The sequence below is a fragment of the Engraulis encrasicolus genome, chromosome 8 (assembly GCF_034702125.1).
Source record: "Engraulis encrasicolus isolate BLACKSEA-1 chromosome 8, IST_EnEncr_1.0, whole genome shotgun sequence".
NCBI classification, from domain to species: Eukaryota; Metazoa; Chordata; class Actinopteri; order Clupeiformes; family Engraulidae; genus Engraulis; species Engraulis encrasicolus.
Genome location: NC_085864.1, coordinates 44,581,227 through 44,597,835, shown reverse-complemented (window position 1 = coordinate 44,597,835; position 16,609 = coordinate 44,581,227). Strand labels below are relative to the sequence as shown.

The following is a 16,609-nucleotide window of genomic DNA, read 5'->3' as shown; positions in this document are numbered from 1 at the left end:
TGCGTCCTATTTTTTCTTATGTGAATGTCCCGAATATGTTTTTGACAACATGGATGCTTGCACACATGAAATGCCCAGATATGTTTGAAATGCCATCACTGACGCCATCAGTCAGTCACGGATGTGTTGCCATGACAACCGTTTGTTTATCTTCCCAAGAACGCTTCAGCAAAGTGCTGCAACATTGTAGACACAAAGTAAGTTATACATTGTTGTTGTAGCACCACGGTGAGTTGTGGTCAGGTGAGTTTTCTTCTAGGCTACTTTACTTGAGCCAAATAACTATTTTCTGTAACCTGCTATTGGTACCTTTTGAACTATTTGTCTTGTAGGCTACCGCTGACTGCTGAAATACTTTGCTGATTCAGACATTTTGCCGACGCTTGCCAAACTTCACATTATCATACTCTTGGTCCTAAGATTGTTGGTGTTTGTGATTCTTAGATCTACATTGATAGCAGGATGTCCAGGCTGGTAGAACCTGCTCCAAAGTTCCTGCCCCATGAATGGAAGCACACTAACAATGTCCAGTTTAGAAATGCAGAATCAGAAAGAGCCCGCTCTGAGCGTCTCACCGCTGAGTCACAGCGACTTATGGAGCAATGTGACAAGACCGCAAAACGCATGCAAGCTGAGGCCAGTAAAAAACTAGGTGAGCAACTGGATCGCCTTTTTTTGCATAGATGTTGTCTTTGATTCAGGTACTGTGACCACCTCATGCCCATGTGAGGCCAGGTTCCAGTCCGGCCTGGGTCCATGTCCAAACTCTACCCCATCTCTCCCACTGATCCCATCATCATCTGGACTGTCGCATCAAGAAAAGTTTCACTCATAGCCTACACACGCACACACAGAGCTAAAAAGTAGTAATAACAAATATCTTTTAAACTGCTGATTGTGTGTGTGTGTGTGTGTGTGTGTGTGTGTGTGTGTGTGTGTGTGTGTGTGTGTGTGTGTGTGTGTGTGTGTGTGTGTGTGTGTGTGTTTGTGTGTGTTTGTGTCTGTGTTTAATGCTAAGAAATGAGAATCACAGACATCAAATTCTGGAAACTGGAGCTGGATAGGAAACTGGATGAAGTGGTGCGTGAGACTGAGAACCTGATCACCTACAGGAGCAGGGTGCAGAGAGCCCTGGAGAGCTGCTCCGAGCCCCTGACAGTCACCATCCAGTGCCTCGCAGAGAGGTGAGCTGAGGCCCTGCCGTGGCCAACTGGTAGGGCACTCGTCTGCCATTCGGCCGACCCGGGTCATTTGCCGACCCCTCCCTGTCTCAATCCCCATTCGCTTCCTGTCCACCTCTCAAACTGTCCTGTCATCAATAACGTCGTAAAAAAAAAAAATTAGAGGTGAGCTGAACCGGCCTGGCAGGCTTATATACAACAACTAGGATGTATGTTTATGTATCCTCTCATTAAGTCCCCCCCCTCAGACAAACCTTTTCTTTCATGTATGTCATGGTAAGCAACATTCGACTTCGAGGTGTTCTTGACAGGGGATGTGTGTGTACAATCTTTTCACCCTAAACCTGTCTGCATGACCATGACCGATGCGTGACTGCTCCATGTTCCAGGGAGAAGCGGATGGGCATTGACCTGGTGCATGATGAGGTGGAAGTGGAGCTGATGAAGCAGCGGGAGGTGATTGAAGGGGTTGCCGCACTCCTGGAGCGCACTCTGGAGCAAACTAATGAGCAGATTAGGTGAGATTAGATGAGATGAGATGATGAGCACAATGGCTCTTTGCGGAGTGCCTTTCACCACTCGACTGTGTGTGTGACGCGTTCTACAGAGAGTCCAATAAAACCCATAACAATGCAATTTTTATTTAGCATGACTAAGAATATTGATGCTTCTTCTATTTGCTGTTGCATAGTATTGTACTTTGCCATTCCAGACAACACAGTGTTTCATAAAGGGAACTTGTCAAGTGAAGTGGTAGTTGAGCAGCAAGGTGCAGGGAGATTATGAAAAGGGGTTATGAAAGAAAACAAGGAGGTACATAAATACATAAATAGGGAATGACGCATACAAAATATTGAGGACATTGAAAAGTGCAATGGAGACATTGAAAGTGCATTGCTTTTACAGAAAACAGGCAAATTGTGCAAAGTAAGCAAGAAAGGTAGAAAGGCCAGGTAGTGAAGTAACTATAAAGTGCTACTGTAGTGCATATTCAAGTGGTGGATGGCTTGAAGGTAGGTACCAGGGCAGGAATTTCGCGAGGGCCATGAGAGCCATGGCCCTCCTGACCTCCCACTTTGGCCTTGTGCCCTTGAAAAAAATATCTGCCATAAAGTCCCAGTGGCATTAATGCCCTCTCTGACGCCCTGTCAAGTGGCCTTGCCCCTAAAATGACGAAATTCCAGGCCTGGTAGGTACTGTCGCTAAAGGCAAGGCAAGGCAAGTTTATTTGTATAGCGCATTTCATACACAGGTGCAAAGCAATGTGCTTCACAAGATTAACAAATGCAAAAAAAGAAAGGAAAGATGGAATAAAGAAGGAATTATATTAGAGTCAAAGAACATTTAAAACATAAAGATAAAACATAAGGTAAAATGATAATAGTAATAAAATAAAAAAATAAGAATTTGAGCTAGGGGAAAGCTTCTGAGAACAGCTTTGTCTTAAGTCTAGATTTAAAGCTATAGTGAGTGCATTTTTTACGTCATATGGAAGCTGGTTCCAAAGCTGTGAAGCATAGAAGCTAAAGGCTGCCTCTCCACACTTTGTTTTGACTTTTGGAATCACCAGCAAAGCGTGTGGTATTGCATGGGATGCTGTGGTGCCTGATGGTAGGAGTGTGAATAGATGATGTGCTGGATGTGTAGGGGCAGAGGGGATATTCTTGGCTTTCCTGGCTATTCTGGTGTTGTAATGCGAGACTAAGGTGACTTAACTATGAAGCACTGAGTTAAACATACAGTATCAATGACTCAGTACTCCATAAAAATGCTACATGCGTGTGTATATACTGTCTGTATTATACTACCCAGTCATGGGTGAGCGGTTAGGGCGTCAGACTTGCATCCCAGAGGTTGCCGGTTCGACTCCCGACCCGCCAGGTTGGTGGGGGGAGTAATCAACCAGTGCTCTCCCCCATCCTCCTCCATGACTGAGGTACCCTGAGCATGGTACCGTCCCACCGCACTGCTCCCCATGGGGCGCCACTGAGGGCTGCCCCCTTGCAGGTGAGGCATAAATGGAATTTCGTTGTGTGCAGTGTTCACTTGTGTGCTGTGGAGTGCTGTGTCACAATGACAATGGGAGTTGGAGTTTCCCAATGGGCTTTCACTTGGAGTTTCCCAATGGGCTTTCACTTGGAGTTTCCCAATGGGCTTTCACTACCGTTATTACTATGTGCAGTAGTAGGCCTATATTAGACTACTGTATAGTACTGAAACATACAAGTATATTTGAAGAGTTCAGATGCAAAACCCCCTAACTCCATTTCTGAAGACCTGCACTTCTATACTTTTAGAGAACCCCGTTGTTGGTTTGGTTTACATTCATGTACCGGATAATACATATAAGTCATGGACTCTGATGAAGATGGCTTGCCATCGAAACGTTAGTCCCTAACATGTTGTGCACTTGAATTAAAAAAGAAAAAGCATCCCATCTGAGCTGCTGCGGTGTCTTCTCTTCATTCAAGATTACCTGCCTCCCTCCCGTTGATGCACCAGATGTAAAAACAGAAGCGCGTGGAACCCCTTCTTTTGTTAATACATATAAGTAGTTATATTACATAAATCATTTTGATCGCTTTGTATTAAATAAAAATGAATTCAGATTATTTTCTGAAAAGGCACTTAGGGGGTTTTGCATCTGAACTCTTCATTTCTTCTCTAATCATTCTGACCAGAACATCGTGACACTGTCTTATCTCCTTCTTTCCCCTGTTGTCATTTCCTGCATTCCCAGGCTGAACCGCTCAGCAAAGTACTACTTGGAGAAAGACCTGCAGGACAAATTCAAGGCTGAGAACATCGACGACTTCTGTTCCGTCCTCACCAGCACCTACCCGGACTCTGAAAGCACTGGTGCAGGAGCTGCAATGGACCACTTAGCTGGGTAAATAAAAAAAAAGCTGTTGCACCATGACTGCATCAAATCACACCCTCTATTATGCAGACACTTTATTAAAATCATACGGCGTTATTTCTTGCTTTATTACTATTGCTTTATTCCCCCTTTGTTTTTCTTATTGTATTACACGTGGTACTGGGATAGATTGTGTATTGTAAAATGAACCCAAAGTTTAAGTTCAACAAATACAGGATGGATTAGACATTTTCTGGCGCTCACCCCATTGGCCTGCAGGGGTCAGTCTGCTCCTATATAGTCCAGGATTACGGGTAAACTGCAGTCCTGTGAACAGGGGGCCTTTCTCAAAACCTGTGCAGTGCACGTCCAAGTGTATCAGCCTAATTAATCACACCCAGTGATTGGATACTCTTTATTAGTCACACCCAGTGATTGGATATTCTGTAGAGTTCACCAAAGAGTATCCAATCATTGGGCGTGACTAATTAGGCTGATACACTTGGAAGTGCACTGCACTAGGTTTTGAGAAAGGCCCAGGATTTAGGGCAGTACAGGAAATGGCTTACAAGCTTTACTACACTACCGCAGCAACAATACTGTTTTCAAAAAATAGTTGACAAATTTCTTATCTGGTCTCCAACAGAGTGTATAATAGTGTAAAATAGTCATAAATAGTGTAGAATCACGAGTTTGAGCCTGACCCGTCACCCAAGGTCATTTCCTGATACTCCCTATCTCTCTCTCCCAATACTTTCCTCTCACTCTATCCCAATCTCCTGTCCAATGTAGGCCAAAGAAGCCCAAAAATATCTTCAGCTAGTCTCATAAGTGTGACGCAATGGTTGGCAATTATTTTGCCCGAAGGGCCACATTGGGTGTAGAATAATAAATGAAGGGCCAGATGTCGCAAGCAATTTGCCAGCCAGTGTTGATAAGGAATAATGTGTACACTGACATGACCTGTTGGCTGTTTCAATCCTTCATTTTCTATACAAATACAGTAGCCTATGTAATCTGTTGCCATTTGTTAAGCACTTTGAGTTGCATGCCTTGTATGATACAGTGCTATACAAATACAATTATTATTATTATTATTATTATTATTATTATTATTATTATTATTATTATATCAAGCCAGCAACACCACCTCTCTGACACCACTGTCTTGAGTAGCCATTTTAAGAATGTTGGGTGACCGTATCATTTTGGATTTCCAAGTTGTCTTTCTTGTAAAGGCTCTGTGGGCCATGTGGAATGGCTCAGCAGGCCTCATGTGGCCTCCAGACGTGAGTTGTACGTCATGTAATCTTGGCTACTGTAATGTACGTGAGTTTGGCCACGTCATGTAATCTTGGCTACTGTAATGTACGTGAGTTTGGCCACGTCATGTAATCTAGGCCACTGTAATGCACGTGAGTTTGGCCACGTCATGTAATCTTGGCTACTGTAATGTACGTGAGTTTGGCCACGTCATGTAATCTTGGCTACTGTAATGTACGTGAGTTTGGCCACGTCATGTAATCTAGGCCACTGTAATGCACGTGAGTTTGGCCACGTCATGTAATCTTGGCTACTGTAATGTACGTGAGTTTGGCCACGTCATGTAATCTTGGCTACTGTAATGTACGTGAGTTTGGCCACGTCATGTAATCTAGGCCACTGTAATGCACGTGAGTTTGGCCACGTCATGTAATCTTGGCTACTGTAATGTACGTGAGTTTGGCCACGTCATGTAATCTAGGCCACTGTAATGTACGTGAGTTTGGCCACGTAATGTAATATAGGCTCCTGTAATGTACGTGAGTTTGGCCACGTCATGTAATGTAGGCCACTGTAATGTACGTGAGTTTGGCCACGTCATGTAATCTTGGCTACTGTAATGTACGTGAGTTTGGCCACGTCATGTAATGTAGGCCACTGTAATGTACGTGAGTTTGGCCATGTCATGTAATCTTGGCTACTGTAATGTACGTGAGTTTGGCCACGTCATGTAATCTTGGCTACTGTAATGCACGTGAGTTTGGCCACGTCATGTAATCTAGGCCACTGTAATGTACGTGAGTTTGGCCACGTAATGTAATATAGGCTCCTGTAATGCACGTGAGTTTGGCCACGTCATGTAATATAGGCTCCTGTAATGCACGTGAGTTTGGCCACGTCATGTAATCTTGGCTACTGTAATGTACGTGAGTTTGGCCACGTCATGTAATCTAGGCCACTGTAATGTACGTGAGTTTGGCCACGTCATGTAATCTTGGCTACTGTAATGTACGTGAGTTTGGCCACGTCATGTAATCTAGGCTACTGTAATGTACGTGAGTTTGGCCACGTCATGTAATCTAGGCTACTGTAATGCACGTGAGTTTGGCCACGTAATGTAATCTTGGCTACTGTAATGCACGTGAGTTTGGCCACGTAATGTAATCTTGGCTACTGTAATGCACGTGAGTTTGGCCACGTCATGTAATCTAGGCTACTGTAATGCACGTGAGTTTGGCCACGTCATGTAATCTTGGCTACTGTAATGCACGTGAGTTTGGCCACGTCATGTAATCTTGGCTCCTGTAATGCACGTGAGTTTGGCCACGTCATGTAATGTAATGTAGACCACTGTAATGTACGTGAGTTTGGCCACGTCATGTAATCTAGGCCACTGTAATGTACGTGAGTTTGGCCACGTCATGTAATCTTGGCTACTGTAATGTACGTGAGTTTGGCCACGTCATGTAATCTTGGCTCCTGTAATGCACGTGAGTTTGGCCACGTCATGTAATCTTGGCCACTGTAATGTACGTGAGTTTGGCCACGTCATGTAATCTTGGCTACTGTAATGCACGTGAGTTTGGCCACGTCATGTAATGTAATGTAGACCACTGTAATGTACGTGAGTTTGGCCACGTCATGTAATCTTGGCTCCTGTAATGCACGTGAGTTTGGCCACGTCATGTAATCTTGGCTACTGTAATGCACGTGAGTTTGGCCACGTAATGTAATCTTGGCTACTGTAATGCACGTGAGTTTGGCCACGTCATGTAATCTAGGCTACTGTAATGTACGTGAGTTTGGCCACGTCATGTAATATAGGCTCCTGTAATGCACGTGAGTTTGGCCACGTCATGTAAAGTAGACCACTGTAATGTACGTGAGTTTGGCCACGTCATGTAAACTAAGTTACTGTAATGTACTGTTTGCAGCAACATGGTGACGCCAGACGAGTGGGAGACGTTCTCGGACATCAACCTGCTGAAGGTGGAGAAGGAGCGCACCAACTCGGTGGCGCTGCGCTCGCTGGTGGACAACCTGCTGCAGCAGACGGCCGCGGACATGTCCACCCAGCACAACACCGCCAGCTCCACCCTGGAGATGAACGTGCAGAGGATCAAGACTGCCAAGGCCACGCTGGAGGACCACCTCAGCAAGGTGTGAACTGACTCTTTCACACAGTACAAAATACCAGTGTTCATGGAACTCTTAAGCCTGGCTCAAACTACACGACTATTACTAGTGTTATGCCAGAGACCTGGATCCGACTCCAGCCCAAGGTCACCCCACCCCCACCTCCCCAAACCTCCTCCCATTTTCTTTCTCCATCTCACTTCCTGTCACCATCTCACACGGTCCTATCAAATAAAAGCATACGAACCCCTAAAAATAAAATAAAATATTAAAAATCCTTCTCCATGACAAAGGTGCTGGCGGAGGTGGGCAGCCAGGAGAAGAACCTGGAGGCGTTGCGCGTGGCCCTGGCTGATAAGGAGGGGCCCCTGAGGGTGGCCCAGGGCCGGCTCCAGGCCCGCAGCCTGCGGCCCAACGTGGAGCTCTGCCACGACGCCGTCCAGGCCCAGCTGCTGCTGGAGGTCCAGACGCTCGGCGAGCAGATCAACAGGTGAGTGACATGCAGAAGGGAAGTGGCTTGAGGCTAAATTGAACGGTACAGTGTGTACTTTTTTTTTTTTTTAAGATATTTTTATGGGCTTTTTGTGCCTTTATTGATGATATAACAGTAGAGATTGACAGGAAATCAGTGGGACAGAGAGATGGGGGTTGGGTTGGGACATGACCCAGGCCGGACTCGCACCTGGGTCCCCATGGGCATGCAAGCCCAAGTGGGGGGCTTAACAGTATGTACTTTTTTTGTAGTTTATCCCAAGAATGTATTGTATGGTATGCTGCCTGCCTATTCACAAATTTTATATTCATCATGTATATTCACCACCACTCATTTTGACATGGATATTTACACTTTCAGTAGTTGTTTACTCTCCTGTCCACAGTCTGTCATCTGCTACAGAATGTCATTCCACAGTAGACATGCACAACTGGCCAAAGGCTTGGTAAAAATTTGAGTTTGGTTGGTAAAAAAGACCAACTTATTAGCCACTACGACCCTCAAGTGAGTGTTTTGTTTGGCTGGTAAGATGAACATCTACTAGCCATTTTGGCTGGTGATGAAAATGGTTAATTGAGAGCCCTAACTACGTACATACAGTATATCACGAAACATTAATGGCTGTATTTTGTTTTTTTCTGAGTGAACAAGAAATTTAAGCAGTTAAATATGTTGTTAAAAGGTCACTAATCATTGTGTCAAAGTGAAATTTCTGTAATGCTTTCCTATGAAAAGATATACTCACAAATCTGCAAAAACTGTGAGGGGTGTACTCACTTTTGTGATATACTGTATCAGGTGATTAATTCCTTCCACTTCCCGTGCCCCCGCCTCCTCTGATCCCCCTCTCCCTCCTCTGATCCCCCCCCCAGTCTGAAGGCGACCCTGGCCGCGTCGGAGATGGAGCTGCGTGCGCTGGACCGGCGCCAGCTGGCCCTGGAGGAGCAGATCCACTCCAAGGCCCACGCCCTCTACATTGACGAGGTCGTCTGCACACAGCTACGCCAGCCAATCGCCATCCACAACTTTTAACATCAATAGTTTTTTTTTTCTTCTCTTTTTTTTCTTTTCCACAAGAGGTGGCTGAGCGTCTGTTGACACATTTTGAAACTTGGCTCAGGTTCTATATACAGTACATTCATGGGAAATATAGCAATAAAGCTGCAAAGATGATCCATTCGGATCCATTATGGTTGATAAAGGAAGGTCTTGTTATTTTCAGTGTTGCATAATCTGGTCATTTTATTATTTTACAATATCGAAGGGTAATAATCGCCCTGACTGGGCCAGTGAAATATACCATTATTACAAATACAAAACAACATTTGAACTTTTGAAAGAGCATTTTTAAAATCTATAATTCATGCCACTACATATGGAGTGTGACTGTAGTCCATCAGTGTAGCAGGCTTTGCAGTAATTGTAACACAGGCTTTGCAGTTTTCACAGCATGGGGTAGGAGCAGGCAAAGTAGTTGAGCTCCGAGTCGATGAGCGGCCTGTAGCGCAGATGAAGCCCTTCCAGCATCTCGTCCTCCTCCTGCGTCTCAAATGTGTTGGTGTAGATCCGCACCTGAATGGGTTTGGCAACAGCCACCACAAGCACGTAGTTAAAGGAACAGTCGGCTCTTTTTTTCTCTCGATTTTCACGCCTTTGCAGTATGAACAAGTTTTACACATGAATATGCATATCATTTTCTTGTCAGTGTTCAGTGCTTAGATTGTCATTATTAACATAGCTTAGCACAATCACTGGAAGCAAATAGTAGCCTACCATTAACATCAAGCCACAAGTGATCACTGGACGGAATTAAATAGGCCTGGCTATTTTGCACTCTGGTGAATTTTCCATTAATTTTAAAGTGGTCTGTGCATTTGGTGATGTTTTATTTGGTACTATACTATGGCTATACTGTCAAACGAGGCATTACAAAGGCATGAAGAAAATGTCTCCTCATATTTTACTACAGCTTATCTTAAGATTTCCTATAGTAGAGTATGTGGTTTACTTCCAGAATTTATGCTGCCCATTTACAAATTACATCTTTTTCTTGAGTATTTTTCACCATCATCATTTTTTAAGTAGCCTATTCATTATGACTGAGCATTTGTTTCGTACATAAAAAGGTTGACCCACGTACGCCATGTTTAATTTCCAGTTGGAGACATTTTTAACTGCAAAATGTACTGCACTTAGTTCAGAGCAATAACGAGTGTAATGCATTTCATATTGGTTTAAAAAAATATGTTCTTAAAATATTTGAATGGCAAGAATCCACACATGCGTAGCCTATATGAAAGGACACCTTTCACATTCAGTTCCAATAATAAAATGCTAAAGTAAAAAAATGGTGCTTAAAGGGACACTGCAGGCATTGGTCAAAAAAGGTGCTGCAACTATGCTGCTCATTGAAACTTTTGAAAATTTGATCTTTACATGAAAGTTTGCTAGTAATAAACAAGTATTTTCTAGTATGGTCCAAGTAGAATCATTTTTGCAGCTAAAAATGCCTATTATGCCTGGAAATTCAAAATTGCGGACCATGGAGAAGATGCACATTTTCATGTACGAAAAAAGCAAGTTTCCCAGTCATAATGGATAGAATTTGATGGTGGTGGTATTCGTGAACAAGGACACATTTGTGAATGGGCAGCATGAATTTTGGAAATAAACGACTAGAAATCTCACACACTGTCCCTTTAAGTCATTTTGCAACGCAACTCTTCATATTCAACATTCAACATCTACTACTTGCTGCCTTTCTCTTATTACCTTTATAGTTTTGACGTTGATTTTCCTCTCCATGCGGCTCTGGAGGAGCCTCTCCAGGAAGTTGATGCTGAGGAAGGCCCAGACCTTCAGGTAGACCAGCTTCTTGCAGCTCAGGATCAACTCCAGCAGCTCCTCATCCACCTGCTCGTGGCAGTTGTTCAAGTCCAGACTCAGTCTCTAATGGAAACGGGGGAAAAGTGTTTAATGGATAGAGAAAGGATAGAGAAAGGATAGGGAAAGGATTAGAGAAGGTCTGGGCAGGGGCTGCTGCTTCAAGAGGAATCACTTTTAGAGTGTGGAAGTGTGGCAACAGTGCTACAATTACAGTCAAAACAAATGATTTATTTTGGAGGTCAGAGCTCAGAGAGCTTTCAACACACATGATTTGGTTTAACGGTCATTGTAGCAGTGTTGCACTTTTCCACATTAAGAAATAATTGTACAATTCCACACCCTGGTAAGGGTGATTTCACCCGTCTACCAGACTTGAGAGCCAGGGCCATTATCAGACACTGGATAAAGTCTTTGGTGGTTAAGCTTACGTACGTCCACAAAGTAGCCCTTTTAATCACTCTATCTGCTTCATGCCATTTTTTCCTCTGGTGGACTTGCTAATAATGGACGCACAGCTGGCAGGCAACTGCCACTAAAGCTTTAGAAGCTGGGTAGTGAATTATAGAGGTCAAAATATAGAGGTATATTATCGAAGGTCTTGGCTCGTGCAGCGATAGACAAAGACGATGGTCTTGGCTGTGCAGCAATATATCGGATCAACCTCCCCATACTTTTCTTTTTTCATAAAATAGGCTATTACTTGGATTTGTCAACACCATCAGACACAATTAGAGGTAAGAAAAAAATGTTTACTGTGTTTTAGTGAAGAATTATTTTAATAATTAAACTGAATTGTAGATACATAGTACGTATATTCTTAAACATGTCCAAATGTAACGATAATATTAATACATAATAGAAAAAGAAGATAAAATTACACTTAAATCTTCCAAGCAACTGTACACTTGATCATTACCTGGGTTTATTTTGTTCATGAAAATGTAATTGATTTTCAACAGAATGAACACTTTTGTTGCTGAGACATATTTTTGTGCAAAACTTTCAAGAATCAGTGCTGTGCAACTAATCGTATTCTAGGAAAGCTGACAGGGGTGGGGTGTGGGTGACAGTATGTCAGTGGCCCTGCCTAGTGGTGTGGATCGGCACTGCCCTCACGATCCGATTCGATCACGATTCGGGAGGCAGCGATTCGATTCGATCCGATTCTATGCGATGCTATCCGATCAGATCCGATTCAATTCTACAATGCATTGCAATGCATTACATTTCTACTGAAAGCAAAGCAAATGTTTAATCAGTCATGATGAGGCAATACAAGTAGTCAGATACTGAGCAACAATTTATTGGCTGTTTTCTGTATCAGTCTGTATTAGTCTGTATCATTAAATAAAAAATAAATATTTAATTTAACATTCATTTGCTCCCGAAATATCCATGGAAGTAATTGAAACTTAAAAAAAATGCCGGATCGATTCTGGAACTTGCCGGATCGATTCTGGATCGTCCATGCCCCGCATCGATTTGGATCGCCAAATCGATCATTGTTGACACCACTAGCCCTGCCTATAAGTTAGTAAGCAGGTTTGTGCGACATTAATGTCTGCCAGTCAGCAGCCTGTATAGCTGAGTCTTCAGAGCTTGGATCTTTTTTATGCTGCTCGTAAATTAATAATTTGCCACCTTTCTAACTGCATGGCTGTAAATTGCATTTACTGCCCTGCACCATCCTCTGTTGTCTGTCTGGTGAACGGCCTTCCAGACCCTCCTCATCCCTTGTTTCATTATTCTCGCATGGATAATGAACATGAAACAATGCTCATGTACCCTCAGCGGCAGCTGGTCTATTAGCCTTTGAGGTTATAATCAGGGAGGCCGACAGTGGGGGGAAAGGGGTCGGTTGTCTTGTCTTGTCTTCGGCCCAGAGAAAGGAAGGGGCCCCGAGTTTGAATACCATTACAGTATTGAGAGGGGGCCCTGGGCCCTGTCAGATGATTTGGCCTGGGGCCCTGCCAAAGCTGTCACTGGCCCTGGTTATAATTGCTCAGCTTTTATGTTTTGTCAATGTTGCCTGAGCATCTGTTACAGGTTGGGGGAACTGCCTTTTCTTCATAAATATTTTAGCTCTTTCAATCAGGTGGTCAGACCATTTCAGTGTGACGGGAAGTAGACTGCAACAGTATGCTGTTTAACAGCATGTGTGGTGTAAATTAGGGTGTTGTTAATTAGTGTGTGACAGTATATAACATGCTCTGTAAATGGGGTAAGGCTCAGTATGGGAGGATTATTACAGTAGGTACTATGTGCAAAGTAGGCCACTATGCTGTGTTTAGGGTGGAATGTTATCAACCTAGTTTCTGTTATCTTGTGTAGTTTGGCCTATGTGGTATCTAGTGTCTGCCATCAAGTAGAAGTCCACTTTACAACTTCCAGGTAAGACAGTCTCACTGGACCAGCACAAGCGTTAAATGGCCTGCTCATCTGCATTTCAGTCATGACAAATGGGAATGCTGTAATTTAATAACCTACATACATTGTAATGGTTCCCACCCCCAGAGGGAGTTGGGCTAGGTATCATGGAGGAAGACCAGTTGGCACCTCTGGCCCGCCCAGCTGGCGGAGCATTCGGAGGGGAAAACAGGCCGCTTCAAATGAGTAGGCACGGTCGCAACCAAGCATAAAAATGCTTGATCAACACGAGATCTGCTTAGTCTAATAAAGGTGGAATTGAATGCTTGGCAAACAAGTTGGACAGTTTTTTCTAACGTGATTTCCCAAGACATAAAAAAACGCTGCTACCAGAGGCATATCAACACTAATTTATCATCCTCATAGTGCATCCAAAATGTACTAACAGCAGGTCATATTGTGTTCATTTTATCAATAGAAAATTAAGACAGAGGTTGTCATACATCAGTTGCGACCGTATGTTTTAGTTGATGACGTGTTCAGAATGTGTGATTCCACCACTGGTCACTTTGGACAGATGTTGACCAAGGTACAGGGGTTTACCTCCGCATTTGTTTTCCATCAGCAAAGTCAACACCTTATCGTTTGGATGTGCCTTGTAGAAGTATTATTGCGATGGTAAGTTACGTTTGCTATCTCTCTGCTGACAGCTGCCATTCACTTGAAGCTGCCTGTTTCGCAATGCCCTCGTCTCTGTGTATGTGTCTGCCCACAGTGTTTTCTGTCGCCTGGGGGTGGCGCCAAACACACAACATCAAGTGCAGCTAGCATTGGCCAGGGGGGCAGGTTGTCATCTCTGATGGCTGTTTTTCCTATCCATCTGGTAAGGGAATCAAATGAGGACCCTGTGTAGGCCCACTCCTTGACCAGAAGGCCACATCTAGCCACTACCTTAAACACATCCACATCTCACCTGTAAGTGTTGATGATAGAAGGGTGCCAACTGGGAGAGCGCAGGCTTGGCACTCCAGTCCTGCTCGCTGAAGTAGCAGCTGGAGAGGCTGAGGGTCTTGATGGGGATCTCGCGCAACAGGATGCGGCTAAGGCTGTCTAAGTTCAGGATGCGCTCCACGTACATGTGCACGCGGAGCTCCGGGCATCGCCTGGCCAAGTTAGCCCAGGCATTGCCCCAGATCATCTGGCCGTGGGGCTCGTGGATGTGGCAGCGTATGGTGAGTGACCGCAGCATCGGTTGTCCACTGTTGTCCAGGCCCCTGCAGCCCGTCGCCAGGGCGTCCAGCAGCTGCTCCGACACACAACTGTAGTTCATAGTGAGCGTGGTCAGGCCTCTGAAGCGTTGCATGATCTGCGGGAAGTCGGCGTTGTTGTACACGGGGATGGACTGGCTGAAATAGTCCTCCAGGTTCAGGGTGGCCAGGCCCAGGCGTCGGCCGATGTGCTTGTGCCGCTGGGCCGTGGAGAGGGCCTCCAGAACCTCCAGACCCTGCTGCAGGTTGAACCTGGCCCCTCGGAGGTTCATGTAGTTCATCCAGGAGCCTTCCTTGCGCAGGTAGTAGGTCAGACTGCGCAGGAGGCCGCACCGTACGCTGCGACACCAAGAAGAGCGGTCCAGGTCCAGGTGTTTGATAGTGAGGGCTTGTAGGCGGCTGTGGGTTTTGCGCAAGGCCGACAGGAACGCTCTCGTGGCCTGCTGGAAGCGCCGCGTCACCAGGGAGTTGATGGGGTGCGAGAAGCGGATCTCCAGGTCCTCCAGGTAGCGGCCGTACGACGTGGCGAAGCTGACGGCCGTCTCCATCTCGGATCGATGGCTGCGCGACACGCGGCCGGAGAAGTTGAAGGTCCTCACCCGCCACAGGGAGGGAGAGCGCACCACGTGGTGCCAGTGGCGACATACCAGCGCAGCGCGCACCCTGTCCCGATCGTTGAGGTGCAGGAACACCTGGAGGAGGCATGTGTGTGGGAGGAGGGCCCACATAGACTGTTCACCCTCTCTATCCTCCTCCATATTCTCTTCATTTATTTTACCATTTTCCACCTCTCTGCCATCCTGAGGTCTATCCTTATCATAGCCGGCATAAGTTGGCAAAATATTTTCTGCTATCTCAGGGCCCTCCATTTAGTGACTGGTAAAACACTGGTAAAGATAGAAGCTTTCGCATCCAGTCCCCTCAGCCTACCTCAGCACAGCTACAACTTAGATTGTAGCTGAAGATTTTTTCATGTCTAGAAGAACTATGGTATAGTTCTTCTTTAGTGTACAAAAACCAACTACATTTGGATACTGCTACCAAAAGGATTTATGAAAAAAAACTCAGACTCAGACTGATTGTATGATCATTCATTCTCAATCATACTTGATTACAAATGATGGTTTAGAATGTTGCTATGACATCAAAGGAAAGTCTGTGACCTCATAGAAGAATGAAGAACACAAATTACACATGGTGCTTGACATTCATTTTATGTTTGTCATTGAGTTATTAACTTGGATATTTCAATTTCTAGATAACAAAATAATTAAACACATGAACAACAACATTTTGAATGTTGCTATGACATCAAAAGGAAAGCCTGAGACCTCATAGAAGAGTGAAGAACACAAATTATACATGGTGCTTGACATTCCTGTTATGTTTGTCATTGAGGTGTAAACTTGGAGAGATTTACATTTTTAGACAACAAATAACTAAACACAAACAACATTTTGGATATTTTTTGGGAAAGAAAACTAATACTAATTTGGCGAAATTAGCATGTCAGAGACAATATAATTCCAACATGCTATTGTACATTGTTACAGTCTGTAGGGGGTACAAAACTAAAGCATACAAAGGATACTACACCTGAGTCAGTTAGAGAATAGTGTTTGCATAATACAACATGGATCAGCTATGAATGTGGAGTTAAAAAGTAGGCTATTCTTTTGGAGTTTATTCTATGGCTACGGTTCAACAAAATGCAACTTTAAAAGTAACAGATTGAGGCCATATTGAGTTTTGGAAGAATGACACCTTCACCAGACAAGTACCCTGTAAAAGACACACACATAAAAAAACAGATTTGTATATGAATTATATCAGTATTTGGCTAAGTATTAAACATTTTAAGTTTAATTAAGTCATAAAATTATGTATACTATTGAAAATTATTGAACATGTTCAAGTTAATTTACCTGAACTGGATTTTCTGCTACAGTATGCAGATCTTTCTTAATTGGCACACTTCAAACTTGCAAAGATTCTGCACTTTTTCTGTAAACAAAAACAGATTATGTACTCAATTTATCACACTTTATCCATCAAATATTTAATGATTTGTGGAGGAAAAAAAAAAGAATGAAACCGTTTGAAATTCATGGCGGAATAGATTCAATCTTTCTGCCAAAAATAACATTGCGGCGGT

At 44.0% G+C, this 16,609-nt stretch overlaps 2 protein-coding genes across 4 annotated transcripts; one reads left to right on the top strand and one right to left on the bottom strand.

The window, feature by feature from the left end:
• The first annotated feature begins 116 nt into the window (after positions 1-116).
• On the top strand, positions 117-9,116 carry tekt1 (tektin 1). Of its 3 annotated transcripts, none has more exons than XM_063205808.1 (8): positions 117-197; positions 445-652; positions 1,019-1,184; positions 1,571-1,699; positions 3,922-4,071; positions 7,239-7,464; positions 7,734-7,930; positions 8,806-9,116. In XM_063205808.1, exons 1-8 carry the CDS (start codon positions 132-134, stop codon positions 8,963-8,965), a joined length of 1,302 nt encoding a protein of 433 aa, XP_063061878.1. In that variant the 5' UTR covers positions 117-131; the 3' UTR covers positions 8,966-9,116. The 3 variants fall into 3 exon arrangements, with proteins under 3 accessions (XP_063061878.1, XP_063061879.1, XP_063061880.1); XM_063205809.1 differs by having other exon boundaries at positions 123-243; XM_063205810.1 differs by having other exon boundaries at positions 190-228.
• A 41-nt stretch (positions 9,117-9,157) lies between these two features.
• Positions 9,158-16,396, bottom strand: LOC134454657 (F-box only protein 39-like). Its single transcript, XM_063205803.1, has 4 exons — positions 16,380-16,396; positions 14,160-16,236; positions 10,706-10,882; positions 9,158-9,505 (listed from the first exon to the last, which is right to left on the bottom strand). Exons 2-4 carry the CDS (start codon positions 15,321-15,323, stop codon positions 9,377-9,379), a joined length of 1,470 nt encoding a protein of 489 aa, XP_063061873.1. The 5' UTR covers positions 15,324-16,236; positions 16,380-16,396; the 3' UTR covers positions 9,158-9,376.
• Between the last annotated feature and the right edge of the window lie 213 nt (positions 16,397-16,609).